The 16,434-nt window shown below is 30.7% G+C and overlaps 2 protein-coding genes across 2 annotated transcripts; one reads left to right on the forward strand and one right to left on the reverse strand.

Moving 5' to 3' along the window:
- Window positions 1-5,913: 5,913 nt before the first annotated feature.
- On the forward strand, window positions 5,914-8,615 carry LOC102612765 (uncharacterized). Its single transcript, XM_006476691.3, has 4 exons — window positions 5,914-6,600; window positions 6,839-6,919; window positions 7,850-7,989; window positions 8,089-8,615. The coding sequence occupies exons 1-4, from the start codon at window positions 6,292-6,294 to the stop codon at window positions 8,345-8,347; spliced, it is 789 nt and encodes a 262-aa protein (XP_006476754.2). The 5' UTR covers window positions 5,914-6,291; the 3' UTR covers window positions 8,348-8,615.
- Window positions 8,616-8,911: 296 nt separating this feature from the next.
- On the reverse strand, window positions 8,912-12,723 carry LOC102628833 (spermidine synthase 1-like). Its single transcript, XM_025099059.2, has 9 exons — window positions 12,528-12,723; window positions 11,355-11,431; window positions 11,144-11,266; window positions 10,959-11,063; window positions 10,287-10,363; window positions 10,078-10,145; window positions 9,800-9,995; window positions 9,567-9,705; window positions 8,912-9,463 (listed from the first exon to the last, which is right to left on the reverse strand). The coding sequence occupies exons 1-9, from the start codon at window positions 12,721-12,723 to the stop codon at window positions 9,347-9,349; spliced, it is 1,098 nt and encodes a 365-aa protein (XP_024954827.2). The 3' UTR covers window positions 8,912-9,346.
- Between the last annotated feature and the right edge of the window lie 3,711 nt (window positions 12,724-16,434).

Here is a 16,434-nt window from a genome sequence, read left to right on the forward strand (position 1 = left end):
TTAAATGTTACATTTTTTACTTTATTTGTTGGATGAGATTTTAGTCCTAATTTTAATATTAAAAATTTTTTATTTAAAATCCCTCATCTACTTTTCTTAATTAAAATGTACTTCTTAATATGTATATTTATTTTTCTTCTGTAATCAATTTTTTTTTAAAAAAATTTAAGTGGCATATGACAGATTCTAAAATCTGACAATTTTTAATCATGATATTAAATCAAAATATACTTTCATTGAAATGATTTTACTAAATTTTAATTACTATAGACATCATATGTTTTGAAAATAATGACTAATTAATGTAAACATCATATATTTTAAATTAATGAATACAGAAATTTTAATAATTAATCAACGCATTTTTCTACGAACCACCAAAGGAGAATATAATCCAAAGATGAAGAGGATTAGAAACATGGATTGACAAAACCAACCGAGCCCGAGCAGGAAGAATGGATGGCAGAGATGTAAATACAATACAATAGAAGGTTGATTAAGTGGGTCGGAATACGATGCGGATAAAATCTAGTACTCAGACAGGGATCTTGAAATGAATGCCCACCCAGCTCCTTCCATCCTCAAGAAAAAATAAAAATAAAAGATCTTTTTTTCTTTTTTTTTTTAAAGGGAAAAAGGAAAAATCCTTATCCAGAGCATCCCCACCACCAGCCACAATCTCGTACGAACTTTTCACACGGAAGAGGAACAATGATAATCTAAGACCGACGCTTGTCTTAATTTGCTTGGCCACACAGCCGGGGGGGACCAATGTATGTAAACTGGTCTATTTCGAACCAAAATATCTCGACCAACATACTGTGGATTCGAGTAAATTTGTAATGTAGTGTTTTAACAATAGTACCAAGTAAATATTAGGATCTGGCTGCGCTGTGATGTAAGGGTTGTACCGTATCCGCTTTTGTTGTTCATATCATAACAAATGTCAAATTTCATTGAGCACTTATACTCTCCTCGTTCATAAATTATTAACAAGTATTATGATAGTTTCTATTTAGATAGATGGTTAAAATTCAAATTAGCAATTTTCACTCTTTATTTATTTATAATTCTTTTATGAGTACTAAGGCATGTTTTCTTTAAATTCATTAAATATTAATACGTATGAGGAGATATCCTTTTGTACTCTTATTTTATTCTATTATTTAATTCAACACCCTTATAAGTATCTCATGTGGTTGCTATTAATTTAATGTTCCGCATAAATAATACTATTTGTTTTAATGTTATGTATACTATATGTTTAATTATTATTTTTTAATTTATTTTAATATACTAAGCTTCAAGAAATAGTAAAGAAAATATATAGAAATTGAAGATTACATCTTCAGTGTAAGCAATGTAAAATTATAAATCTATTCATAATGTAATCTAATTGACTAAACTATCTGGCTTGTGGCAATTTTTTATTTTCGATTTGGATTTATTCTTCTATATTTGTATTTAAAATTTTACTCCAACACTACTACATAAGTAATTTATCGTTTTTCTTTATAAATAAAGTATTAGAATTCTAAAAATAAACAACAACAATTGAATTCATAAAATGCATTAATACTAGCCAAAGATTTAGATATAAAAATATTTAATATGTATAAAATAATTGTAAATAAAAATAAGTGTAAAGTGTTCGATGAAATTTGATATTTTTTAAGACATAAATATAAAAGTAGAGGTACGGTACAACAATTGCTCCACAACTGCAATCAATAATATAATACATATTTATCATAAGAGGTTAGATGCATAATGACATTTTTTTTAAAATATAAACTTTATTTTATGTGATAGGAATAAATATACTTTTAAGAACAAATAATATGTGATAAATTCAAAATTAAATTTTGATAAAACATATCAACATTTTTACTCAATTTGTGTATGATTTTATCTTAAGACAAGGTTTTCTCATATTAATACCGCTAATTTGATGACAATGATCAATAGTAACATGATAAATAACCTTTTATTTTTTAAGGATTTGAGTTTTTTTTTTCGCATATAAGGAGAGTCATATTTTAAATTTTGTTTTGAAATATTGGAATAAGATATTCCAATTGTGCTGTCATAAAGTAAAAAAATAATTGATGTAATATTAAAATAAAATAATTATGAGTCCCACCTCCCACGTTATTCATATTTAGTTATTCATGCGAAGCTCGTTGCAAATTAATACTAGCCATGTCAATATATATATATATATATATATATATATATATATATATAGTTGATCATTTGCCTAATCACAAGTAACCCTCACAAGTGAACCCAAATGAAAAAGAACGTGCTTTATTTAATTTCATTTGGAACCAAACCTAGCTAAATGGATTAGAGGTTAATACCAATGAAAGAATATAGAAAAAAAATATATTAAAAAATAGAATAATTTATTATTTGCTCGAAGAGGGTGCGGGACCCGCGTTATCCGGTAGCCGTGTTCCACGGAGGGGTGTCGTAAACAGGGTGTGATCTTCATGTTCTTAACATCAATCAAAGGCGTGTGGAGGGGAGGTGTCAAATGGGGCCCAGGGCCGTCGAGTCCTTATCCGTTAAAAGACCAATAATAATCATGTGTTGAAACCCGTTGGGTCCCGCTTCCAGACAAATAAGAATGTTCCAGTCTCTTATCCTAATATTCATTCCCTCTTCTTATTTCACTTCGGGAAAAACGGATACGGCGCGCGCGCGCGCGCGTACGCGTCATGAGTCTTTAACCTTTAGGCTACGATTTGGCATGCAGGATTAAATTAGATTAATTATAAGAATTGAATTGGATTAAATTAGATTAGATTAGTCTAAATTATTTATAATGTTGTCTTATATTTGATATAATACAAGATTAATATTAAATTAGACTATGTCAAATAAAATACAAGTGAAATTAAATAGTATTTAATTAGAATAATTAAATTTACTTAAATTTTATGTTTTCATATATGATATATTTTTCCTAGTAAATAAAATATTATTAAAATAATTAAATATAAAATAAATTATTTATCAAAATTACATAATATTCAAATGATAAATGGGATGTTTCTTAATAATAATTTTGTTAATACATATAATAAACTATTAATTAATTATTTAACATTAAATATTAATACAAATAAATAAATGAAAGAAGATGTCATAGGTAAAATAAAAAAATAAATTACTTAATTTTTATGGAACCATGAATAAAAATAAATAGATAAATAATAACAATACATAAATAAATAAATAAAAATAAATCATAAGAAGACAAACATTGTTTAGTCCAATCCTCCTTAAACCCATGAAAAAATGAGGATAACTAATCCTATAATTGTAGGACTAAATTTGAATTTAGTCCACTTAATCTAATCCAAGTGTGTTTGCCAAACATGATATCCAAATAATTAGTCTAATCCCACACTTTGTCCTACATGACCTTAGGTTCCAAAATTACAATTTCAAATGGCCCAGGTGGCACTGCGGCAGTAAGTGTGTGTGATTTTCTCTTTTTTCTTATTTTCTTTTTTATATAATGGTAAAAGTAACTTTCAAAAGTGGTTGAGGTGCTATTAAAAAAAAGAAAGAAAAGATTTTGGTTTATCATCGGACTGTGATTGGACTGTCATATTTTAAAAGTTATCGCTTTAAAGAACTTCATAAACAACTTTAATTAGAAGCTAAGTTAGTATTATCTAGGTGTGAGCAAAATGGAACCAGTTCTTTAAGAAATCGATTCGATTCGGTATTTTTGCAGTAAAAAAGTGAAAAAGAAAATAATATTGAAACCGAACCAAAAATTTCAGTTAAAATTATCAAAACTGGAATTGGACCACAAAAAATCATTTATATTTTTTATATTAAAATAATGCCACGTGGTGTGATTCAAGAAGACATAAGAAAAAATAAAAAAAAATATTAAATTTTATAAGAAAATAAAAAAATTTATAGACATGTGAATATCCAAATCGAAAATTTGCATTTTGGATTGGGTCATTTTGTTTTTATTTCAATTCTTAAAAATTCAATACTGAGCAGAACTGTAATTTTTAACGGAATTGTAACTTTTAGTTCGGCCGATATTAAACCGAACCAATCCGTTGCCTATCTTTAGTTTTATCCTATGGTTGTATGATAAAAATTATAACATTTAAAAAAAAAATCATATTTACCACACTTTATCAACTATAGTTTAGAAAAATTGCAACACTTCAATACTAAACAAAGTCTTAATATTATTGTATCTAGTTAGTGTACTAACTAGTATGTCAATTTTTTTTTTTTAAACAAAATTTATTCGTAACGTTAATCTTGATATTGACGAGATTCTGTGGAAATTTTTTGATAATTCTCATCATTATTTTCTGAAGAGGATTCATCACGATGTAATTTATGTACACATAATGCATATAACTCTTGAATAATCAGAGCTTTGCAGAGAGAATTAACCATTTGCAATTTCTCTCGGTGCCTTCGGCGCAAACTTCATCTGCAACAACAGCAAAAGATGGTAAATAATGTAGCACCAAACGGATTGTTTTTGTTGGATCGATTTTGCTCAAGGCCCAATACCTATGTTGGTTTTTGCTTTAGATAAGGCCCAAATTACACTAAGAGTGATCTTTTAACACGCCTTCTAAATCCTTAATATTCATTGTAACAGCCCTTTTGAATTCTATAAAGTAAAATTAAAATTGCTTAGTGAATAAATTACTTAGTAAAATTACCTAATAACCTAGTAAATAACTTGTCTTTGGTTATTTACTAGAAAAGTTACTTTTTTTTTTTTGCAAGAGTAAATAATTACTTAGTAAATTTGCCTAGTTTTACGTTAGTTATTTAGGTAATTTCAATTAAAAATAGATTTTATGAGGAATTTTGAGGGGTGTCAAAAGCCTTACATTTAATACCAATGCATGTAAAAGATTACTTAATAATTTTTTTTTGAAAAATAATTTTACATCCCTTTAAAATCTTAGTAAGCCTTTTGAAACCCCTCAAAATTCCTCATAAACCTTTTTTTTAATTGAAATTACCTAAATAATTAAAAAAATAATTATTTTTAATTTTGAATGGGAATTGAATTAAATACTTAAATAAACTATTCTTTTAACAAACTTTTTACAATCCCATTTCATAATATATTTATATTTTAAATTTTAATTAAAAATATTTTTGTTTACAAAAATATAAGAGTTAAGACTTATGGAAATAAAAATTATGTAATTTTAGAAATTAAAAAAAAAAAAAACTGTTTGTTTTTTTTTTTTGTTGTTGAGTTACCGTCAACGTCTTGGGTGGTGTTTCCGCTGCTATCATTTATTTTTTGCCAACAAACACAATACCATTGTGTAGATCGTGAAATTTCAAGTTTGATGGTATCCGATTTGCCTTTATTTGTTCACTTTTTTCGTCCCCTGTAGAGCAGTAACTTTAGCTTTTAAGATTAATGATTTTAGGAAATATAAATAAAGGTAAAGTAAGAACTTTCTTGATGTAACATTTTATTAATCAGTTTTAAAATACAAATTTATTAATTTATCATATTATTTTTTAATTTAAAAATACAAAGTTTAATTTTTTAAATATTTATGAATATTCATATTTATATGAATATTCATATTTATATGAATATAATTCATATCTATATCCAACATTAAAAATTGAATATGAATATAAATATATTTATTATGAATAATTATAAATTTATATTTAGAAGGATCTATAATTGAATATTTACCATTCCTAAATTTTACAGTGGGGTTAAAAGCTCCAAGTCTTTTCGAAATGAAAATGACTTCAAATTAGGTTAATATTAACCGAACAGAGAGTTCAAGTAATATAGTTCAATAATTACGATTTGCAGAAAAGTAATATAGTAAATTCGATCCGTGTTAAAAGCCTCCAATAATTAAATATCAGGTGCCTGAAAATTTTACAGTCAGCTGCTGGTATGCTGATGAACGCCAGCTAGAATAGCTATTAGCTAAAAACAGAGTCAAAGCCCGCACCCAACAGACACTCGGCGATTCCCCCCTGTGCTGAAGCTTAACGAACGCCGTCTGCACACCCAGATTCTTCTCTTTCTCTTCTAACACGCACATCACACCACCATATATCCAATCATTTGATCAACATCCAAGCTTCCATGCATTTATTTATTTAATTCTTTCAATAAAAACCCCAAAAAAAAAATGAATCAGTAATAAAGGCAGGCAGGCTGGCAGGCAGGGGAGCGAGCAGCAACAGCTTAATAAAATAATAGCGGAGGTTGCTGCAGGCAAGGGAAGGGAAGGGATGCCAGGGCCGGGGCCGCACATGATGTACGCGATGGGTACGGGGCTGGCCATGACGAAGCTATCAAATGGCAGATTTAGCCCCCACCACACGTTGACTTATACAATCAACGCCTTCTTTGGCCCCGATATAGGCTCCTTCTCCGAATGGCTTGGCTCCTTCTTCGGTTCCTCATTCGGCTCCTCTTTAGCCGATGCCATTCACCACCCCTTTTATTATGTTCTTATTCTTGGCTTCCCGTTGTGTGTTCTTTATTCTTTGCTTTCCAGGATTTTACTCCTTAAAGGCCTTCTTGATTCTGTTTCCGGGGTGAGTTTCGATCATCTGGGTTGTTTCTTTTGGAGCTTTATTTGCAAAATTTTTAATTAGAGATATATATTGGTTGGTGGGCTTTTAAAAGTTCATGAGATTTGGTTCTGTTTTTGGCAACAATGAAGTTTCATTTTGGCAGTATTTGTTAATATTTAATGAGATCTTATTATTCAATGAAATATATTTTGTTGTACTCAATCAAGCGATTCTCATCCCGTTGGTTTGTATCATGCAGGTACCCCTTACAAAGCGGCAATGCTTCTTGTTGATCTGCGCCGGCTCTTTTTCTCACTTTTTCCTTGACCATTTGTTTGAGGTAATTTTTTTTTTTTTTTAAATTTTTGTCCCCTTTCTATTGATATGGTATGTCCCTGAGCGTGACCACAATCATTTTGTTTATTGCTTGAAAATGTTCGTTTGTAAATCGTTTTGCGAGATATGTATTTTGAATCGTGTGAATAGCAGAATTGAAACTGGTCGAAGCCTATATACATGTTGAGTGATCAATGTAGATGTTTGGAGAGCTAGAGAGAGACTTCTACTTCTGCTATTTATCTAGGCTTTGAAAATGATATGGTGAACTTCAGAGTACAAATCATGTTCAAGATAAACTTTAAGCTGTGTGCCAGTCATTGGTTTAGGAGGATGGCACGTGCCCTTTCTGTAAGATTCTGGATGAACTAGTTACGCCAAAAGAATTGCCTTAGTAGATGCACTGCTTACAAGTGACAGTGCTATTGTCAATTTAGTACATTTTCAGAATAATTAAAATCAGGGCATAGTATGAATCTGTTTTTTTGGTTTCCACAAAAAAACAGTTAAGACAAAGTTTTATACCAGCAGCAATGCTTCTCAATTTTGGTAAAAATTTCAGACAAGTTGCATCTCTTAATTTGGAACTTACTAGAGATGGCTGAAATTTTCTTTAATTCTTCATTCTTCATGATTCATCTTGTTAAAGGATTTATTTTATTCTTTGACTAAATTGGGCTTTTAAGACCTGATAGGTGTGAGGATTCCTCAATTTTAAGACTCTGTTCAGAGAAGAGAAACAGCGCAAATTGTCTTTATGATTTTCTGGTTTGTGTGATTGCCTCACTCCCAAATACTGCAAATTCAAAAGTAACCGCTGCATTCATGGAAGGCCAAATGGCAAACACCCCCGCAACTCCCTTCCTCCTTTTGGTGCCTCTGGGTGCCACATCTTATTGTTTGTTATATTGATGGATCAAACATTGTATCACAGGAAAATGGACAATCGTCAATGTATGTTTGGATATTGAGCACTGGTTGGTGGAAGGGTCGAGCACCTATCAACCCAGATGCTGTCGTAGTAATTGCTGTCTTGTGCACTTGCTTGATTGGTGGCTTCGTTTATATCAACAGGTGTTTGTCTTTGGGATGATTGCCATCATTTGGTTGTATTCAGATTATAGTGAGCTTACTAGCATATTTAAAAGTTTTGAACTCTTGGTATATGCGCAGAGTAAAGCCTGCGAAGTCGGCTAGGAATCAATCATATCATTCGGCGAGTCTTATTTTGATTATAGCAAGCCTCTATTGCTTATGGTGTTTTAGCCAGATATTCTGGGTGAATCCTCGTCAGGCGGCAGTTGGAGAAGAGGCTGATCTTGGAGTTCTTGTGTTTCTGGCAATCTATTTCTTTCTCCCGCACCTTTTTTGTATTATGTCCATGAACCCTAAAGATCACCACATGGAGGCACTTCCACTTATGACAGTATAAGCATTATTTCGTTAAGATAGGAGATTTATAGGTTATGCCACGAAGCATGTTGTCTGTTGTAATTGTCCTCTTTAGCTGTTAGTGTTAGCTATTTTCACGAAAAGCATACTTTTTTTTTCTTTCAAAATAAAAATCTGTAAATTGAAAAGAATTTGAGCTAGATTTTTTCCCCTCGTTTAGTAGGGCCGTCCGTGCTCACAATTGTAGTTGAGAATTAAAAATACATGCATTGGAGAAATAAAGGTTCCATATTTATGTGTTTTCTTTCTGGATTGAGCAGATTTCTCATGGCAATCGTTCTGGTTGATAGCTGCGCAAAGTCTATCATCTATGCAAATGCAATCGAGGCATTTGCGATTGGAGAGATATGTAGCATTCTCGAAGTCTTGTCATCAACATTGGCAATGTTAGCCTTTGGCCATCTGTAGCTAAAATGCTTGCTGCAAATGCTCAAGGATTTCGGTCTTGGTTCGCAAATACTTGAAAATGTTGATAATCGAATTACACTGGGATTCAAACTTGATTGCCAAAACCAAAATGGCATAACAAATTTAAAACCGCAAAGTCAAATTATGAACTGGCAACAAGGACAATTTGTACGAAATTGAAAGACAAATCGATACAAAACAAAAGGGGGGCGGGGGGACAACAAATGTGACTTTTTCTTTGAGCAAAATGCAGCAGTATGGATCCAAATTTTTCTTTAAGCATAATGACCAAACCTAGACGTATTGTGCAACAATATCACATACTGGAATCCAAATTTTGGGAACCAATCACATCCACGACGCAAGATGGCATGGCAGACGGAGATAATGCAGCAGTATGGATCTGCATGCAAAATCCAAAGCGACGCAAAACCAAAACTAACTCCATGTTATATGCCTGCCTGCATCTAGTCATCACATCATCTCTATTCAATTCCTATGCAATTTTGAATGCATGTAATCCACCTATATCCTCTGTGTGTGTGTGTGTGTGTGTATATCTGATTTGTAATTATATATGACAACCCTCATTGTCTGTGTTATCATCAACCTGCGACCTTGTACTTGGAATGTGGGAGTGAGCTGGCTTCTTTGCAAAAGTTGGCAAACAAAATGCTGCAGCATGTACCTGAATTGAAACAATTAATAGCAGTAAATTAATTTATTATGAGCATTCTCCATAATACATATATAAAATATATAATTTGACCACCTATAGATTGATTACGTACCTCTGCTGAGTTATAGAATTTCAAGGGCCCTTTTGCAACACCAAAAATTTGGTCAGGGTCAATTGGGTTAATAGGATGTATGAAGTCCACGGATGGCCCCTCAGACTCAGTAGAGCAAAGCATGAAACCAATAACTCCACTGCAGTATTTTATTTAATATGAATAATAAAGAAAATAAAATCGCACGTATTGATAAAAAGGGAAGAAGATATTAGCAAGTGAACGAGGCGCGCCTTGGATATGTGGGAACAGTTGTCCAAGCATAGCTTGCGGAGCCTTTGAATATTCGATGACAGTCATCAATAAGATGCTGGACACTGAATTGCTGAAACCACAGGCTCTCCGCTTGGATACACATTGCTCCTCCGGGGCGGAGAGCTTTTGCTACCAACTCAAAGAATGGACCTTCAAACAGCTCGTGTCCAGGCCCTGCATGCACTCATCAAATTCCATATACGTTTTATAATCTTTTACGATTATTTTACAACAAATTAATTAAGCAGATTCTTACTTATGGGGTCGAATGCGTCGATTATTATCGCATCAAAGGTTCCACTTTGAACGGTCTTCAAATACTCACTTCCTGACAATTTTCCAACGTGTATATATATATATATATATATATATATAATATGGGGTAATTAAGGTAAAGGTTTATTCCCATATTGTAGAGCGTATATATGCATGGCAATATCATAAGAGGAAGGAAATTAATTTTACGTACCATCGCAGACATGAAGTATTACACGAGAGTCCTCGTATCCAATAGCAATTTCAGGAAAATATTCCTTATACACCTGGAATATTTACATTTATTATTATTATTATTATTATTATTATTATTATTATAGCTAGGAAATTTATTATCCTTCGAATTTTTCTCGCTTTTATAAATTATTTGCTTTGTTTGTGCATATGAGATCATAAAAATGTTTTTTATTTACTAATTGCTAACAGTAGCACACACAACTCATTGCAGCTTTCGATTGAGATGTGTCACACTGTTTTTCTTTTCCTGGCCCAACTATACGCATGATATATAGCAATAATTTAATTGAATAGTTTTAAACAGCAACTGATATCTAGTTGATATGGTAAAATTTTTTATTTTAAAAATAAAGAGGTTTGGAATACGAATCCGCTCACATGAATGGAGAGAGAATAGTTGTTTATATCAACATTTTGTCATATTTTTATGTTTAAAAATCATTGCATCAATTTTATTAATTTTCAGTAAGACTTGAAAGTCATATTCATATATATACATATGCCGCTTACCACTTCTTAATTAGAAATGTTATTTCTTAAATGTTAATGTTGACTTTTCTCTAGTGCATGCATGGTGCCGAAAGGAAATAAGTTACATTCCATGATAGAATCAATAAGACTCACATTGATCAGCATGGTGTCAATCTCGCATATATGAATCTGCTCTACAGAAGCATGACGAGAGATTTCACGTAGGATGCCACCGTCACCTCCCCCAATAAGCAACACCTGCAGAAAGATAAAAAGTAAAAAGCTGATCGATGAAACATGTAATTGTAATGGTCTGCTATGATTAAGAAAAAAGAAACCTTTTTGGGATTCGGAATTGAGCAAAGGGGAAGGTGAGTAATCATTTCTTGATACGCGCACTCATCCTTCTCTGTGAGTTGGAGAGCTCCATCAAGAACAAAAACCTTGCCATATGATGATGACTGTAACAACAAAACAATAAATTATATAGAAGAAGCAATGAATAATATTCTGTATACTATTGTATTCCTGTAAATTGATGTCGTTTACCTGAAACACCATCATATTTTGGTATTCCGACTTTCCTTGGAATATAATTTTTTCTACCTCTAAGAAGTGTGCTTGGCCTGCAAGATACACATCATATATATATATATATATATATAGATTAGTTGGTTAGTATGATGTCCAACAAGTACAAATATACTGGCCAGCAGCCAACAAATACAATTATATCTCTAGGCATGCACAATCATCATTTGAAAATTCGAGAAGTTTAGGTGTAGGTACTACATATGAATATGATTAGGGCATGCACCTTTTGCTTAAATCTGAAATTTGCCAGCTTTGTTTTATGATTTTATGCAGCATAAGCAATCAGCAGCAATGCATGTCATGAATGAAATGAGAAATTGTCTTGGTACTTTGTGCACACGTTATTGCTTTTAATATTGGCTTCTCAAGGTACTCTACGAATAATCTAATTAAAAAGGAAAAAATATCTACAAGACATTTAGAACGGGCCGGTATATAGCAAATTAATGGGAAATCCAAAAATTAACAAATTTATAAACCAATCGAAATCTAGGACTGCTCTTTAAAAATATAAAATTTTAGCCACTCCAAATGCGTATTTCCTTTTTGTTGAATTTTTGTCATGTGTATATTTATTATATATAAATATGATTAGCCATAGTGAGGGATACGTACGCAGAGAGTATAGCGAGACTTTTTCTTTTAAACAACATATACACTAATTTCCATATCTTCCAACCTTGTCAATAAAAATTATTAGGGGGATAGAAAACGTTCCAATCTATGATTTGATTAATATTGACTTTTCTGATTGACTCATAAGCTAAAAGACCTTTTAAGTTCGATCAATTTCTCATGTTTACCACCAGAATATGGAAGATCGTGCATATTACATCTATTGTTTCAACAAAGCTTTCTGCTCCAATAAAGCTGTAGCGTCGAAAAAGTTGACTAAAGCATGCACGTACAAGGCCTAGCTACGTTAGATATTAATTAATTAGCTAGCTAGAGTTGGTTTCTTCTATTTATTGACAAAAGGGTTTCATGTTGATCAAGGAATTTTTTTTTAAAATGCACAGTTTTAAGGCCAGCCAAAAGAAATCAAATAAAAACTCCAAAGCTGATGATGGAAACTGATCAAAGGATCCATCACAAATAATGAAAGTAAAAAAAAGCAATCTCACTGACCTGGCCATATAGGACAGTGCTCTGCAAACCATCCTGGAATTTGAGGATGATCAAGGCCCTTAGTTTTTTGATTTGATGAAGAATCAAATTCAGTCTGATCACCATTTCTGCTCTCAGTTTCAGATTTTCTAGGGATATCAACTCTCAAATCTTTGAGAACTTCAGAGGAAATAATGTCATTTGTAGTTCCTGTCATTTGTTCTTTTCTTTAATTTGTCTAGCTAGCTAAGCTTTTCCTGCTTCCCCTTCTCCATATGTTTAGACTGTTTAAATAACAGTGGCTAGAGAAGAAAAAGAGAAGGTTCAGAATTAGAATAAGAAACAAAACAAGGAAATTTTTTAAAATTATTTAGGTTGGTGTTCACATTTTGATTTACTAAGATTCACTTAACAAACAGTTTTCGGTAAATTATAGCATGCAACTTTATGGTCTCACTTAAGATTTTGGATTCTGTAATAAACACACCAAATCTGTGCACTTTGTTCTTTTCTTGCCTTTCTTTGAACCCACCATAAACTTTTATTTATTTATTTTTTTTAATCTTGACTTAATTGAAATGTGAAAAATATGACATGCACAAATATTAAAGCAGATGAAAAACGATTACCATATATAGGGAAAATTATTATGTGACCTTTTGTAGTTTTTATCCAAAATAAATTGAATCTCTTATAATTTCAAAATCTGGTTACATCCATTAATTTAAACACTTGAATGTTTATCATATTTTAATTTTACCTTCCTTAATTCCATAGGAAGATAAGTGTGTGTGTGTGTGTGTGTTTTTTATAAATTAAGTGGATTACCAATTACTTTAATCATGATGAATAGTTAAAAAAAGAGAGAGAGAGAATATGACAATTTCATCTTCCATAGATTTTTTTTTTTCACTATTTGAGTCCCTTTCATCATTGACGTTAATTAATTTAAAAAAAAGAAGAATAAATATGACATTATAATATATAAATTATATTAATGAAAATTTTCATCAATGTTCCAAAACACCATGGATGAAAGGAATAATAAAAATTTATAAGCATTGAAGTGTTAGAAAAAGAAGAATTAAAGAAAAATCTACTGAGAGATAAACTGTCAATATCTCTATAAGACAATTCTTAAAGAAACCCTCCTCAACTCGAGTGGTGCAAAAGAATAAAAATACAAAAAAAAAAAAAAAAATTTGGGGTCCTTGAAAATAAATCGACATAATACTTAAAATTCAAAAATTGAGGATTCCAAATAATGTTGGTAATTGTAATTATAAGAGAGTAATGATTGACCCAAGAAATTATCAAAAAAAAAAAAAATGGTTACTTTGCGGTCTTGCTTTTATACGAAAATATCATGTCGATTGGGGATTTTTGAAGTCCAAATCAAGACTTGCAACGTCAACACTCGATCTGGGACGACAGGGAAAAAAGGGCGTTTAAAGCCAACTCAAATTTGTTGGCCAAAAAAATGAGTTCATATTTCTTTCTTTGTTTGATTTTACCTTCTTTTTCGCCACTTGTTAACTTTCTTTAATTTTTTTTGACCCTTTAAACTAATTAAATAAGTCTTATCATTATTAACTCTTTTTATCTTTTTCTATTTCCCATCTCCTTTCTCGTGTGTTGACTGTTGAAAATAGAAACTTACCCCATGCGATTAACCCATATGAGAGACATTCGCATTAGCATTATTAAAGAAAATCTAATATATACAAATATCCAAATGCAGCTAATTGGGCAGTCCTGAATTTTCTGTATAGACAGAATCTTTTTACATGCTTATAATCTCAACTTTGTTTCACATTTAAACCGTTTCTCATTGTTGAAAACACATGGAATACACAATACGTACAGGAGGAATACATTCTGAAATTATAAATTAGGTCTTGATAATATACTTGATGTTACAATAATTACATTAATGAGATAACAAAATAAATAAGAAAAAAATAAAATGCAAACCGAGGCTTGGATGATTACACAGTTTCCTTAAAACATATTCGCCTCCTACTTGTAGGTGTTATAGGATTTGAATAGCATCTATTTCCTCATATATAACAGTAATGAATAGCTCTGGTGCTCTACCATGTTCCTTTACAAAGAACTTTTGTTGTGTCTAAATTTAATTAAAATAGATATACGACAAAGCAGTAATTGAAGATTATCTAGTTATATTCCTTAAATCTATCACTTATTTCTAGACAATCTATGTGTCTCTTGCATTTATCTAACACGTCTTCTCTAAAAATGTTGTTGTTGCAGAACCATGTATGAAGTGTGAAATGTTAAAAATGTCTTCTCTAACATGTCTTCATTGGTTATTTTCTCTCCACATGGCCTTTACTATGAAGTGATTCTATAGAGCACAGAATTGTAATCATGGACTGATTTGAAGTCTTGCAATCAGAGCTAATTCCAATCGCTGCGAGCATTTGGAAGAATTATTGATTTAAAATAGCTATATCTCTCATAGAAGTTGCTCCAAAGGACATGTGAGTCCTTTAATTTGTAGCAAGATATTCTATCTTCAGTAATTGATGGAGATGATGACAAAGGAAGATCATTGTCTTGGCACATTCTTGAGTAGATAAGTCATTATTAAGCTTGGTTGTGTTGCCGACGTTGGTGCCTCAAGGTGAATTTCTACACCAAGGATCCATGACAAGTAGGTTTCATTAAAAATGTCAATGGCGTCAATTTTGAGATTTGTTAGATTAGCCATCTTCAAGTTCTTAGATGAGTCTTCAAATAAAATCTTCAGATATCTTCAAAGTTTTTAATTTCTAAAATTAAAATTCCAGTCTTCTATTTTTGTTGCCTTCTGAGCTTCAATATGTTCTTTAGGCTTTGCTTGTGATGTTAGTAATAAAATAAATAAGAAAAACATAATTAATTGCAGCTACGTAACATACTACGATGATAGTTACATTAATTAAATAGATAAAATAAAAGAGTAGGAGATAGAATACTTCGTGTATCAAAGTGATCTCGATGTTGTGGGTCTATGTAGGAAGTATTCTAAATTTCTAATTTTGATAAAGTAATATGTGGGAGTTAAAAAAAAAAGATAAAAGTAACAAACTTTCAGTCCTGTATTGTTTTCCAAATGCTATTTTCATGAAACAAAAATGAGAATGAAAATACTATTTTAAAAATTTTAAAATGTGTTTGGTATCATTTTCAAAAATAATTTTGAAAATAACAAAAGTATAATATGTTCAGGAGGAACATTTTAAAGAATTATTTATTGGAATAATTTCTATAAACTTAAAATTAAGTAATGAATAATCATTTGTATTATTTAATTAGTTTGATTATTTTAATTTTAAGAATAAATCAGGTGATCTTGTTATTTTTTATTTAAAAATAATAAACTCCATATATTTGATTTAATTAATAAATAAAAACATAAATATTATAATGTGTATATATATATATATAAGATTATTGTTAGGGAAATTGATTTTTTGGGTATAATAATAGTAGTAGTAGTAGTAGTAGTAGTAGTAGTAATAATAATAATAATAATAGTAGTAGTAGTAGTAATAATAATAATGTTGTTGTTGATATTATTATTATTTTGTGAGATGGTAGAAGAAAATTGTTCATTCTAAAACTTAATACTGTATTGGAAATAAAAAAAAAATATTTTCTTATTTCTTTTGTTAAAAGTGTAGAATGAATTTTATATTTTCAAAAATATTTAAAAAAATCATCTATCAAATGCATATTTAATGTTTTCTGAATTCAGAAAAAAAAAAAAGATTTGAAAACGGATCCTTAGATTTGCCAGAGGCAATATTCATTTACAACAGTTATGTGTGTGTGTATTGGGTTCCTCTCTCATTCAAACTTTTGCCAACTTTTCCCCTGCCTTTACTAAACATCCGTTGAAAACTGACATTTTTGTTTCTTT

The sequence above is a fragment of the Citrus sinensis genome, chromosome 3 (genome assembly GCF_022201045.2).
Source record: "Citrus sinensis cultivar Valencia sweet orange chromosome 3, DVS_A1.0, whole genome shotgun sequence".
NCBI lineage: Eukaryota > Viridiplantae > Streptophyta > Magnoliopsida > Sapindales > Rutaceae > Citrus > Citrus sinensis.

Excerpts from the sequence above, each read along its gene's own strand:
- LOC102612765 (XM_006476691.3), top strand. The coding sequence starts at position 6,292 with ATGCCAGGGCCGGGGCCGCACATGATGTACGCGATGGGTACGGGGCTG. Across the intron at positions 6,601-6,838 it reads TTCTTGATTCTGTTTCCGGG|GTACCCCTTACAAAGCGGCA; the intron begins GTGAGTTTCGAT and ends TGTATCATGCAG. Across the intron at positions 6,920-7,849 it reads TCCTTGACCATTTGTTTGAG|GAAAATGGACAATCGTCAAT; the intron begins GTAATTTTTTTT and ends ATTGTATCACAG.
- LOC102628833 (XM_025099059.2), bottom strand. The coding sequence starts at position 12,723 with ATGACAGGAACTACAAATGACATTATTTCCTCTGAAGTTCTCAAAGAT. Across the intron at positions 10,146-10,286 it reads CTTCATGTCTGCGATGGTAC|TGAGTATTTGAAGACCGTTC; the intron begins GTAAAATTAATT and ends ATTGTCAGGAAG. Across the intron at positions 9,464-9,566 it reads AATTCTATAACTCAGCAGAG|GTACATGCTGCAGCATTTTG; the intron begins GTACGTAATCAA and ends GTTTCAATTCAG.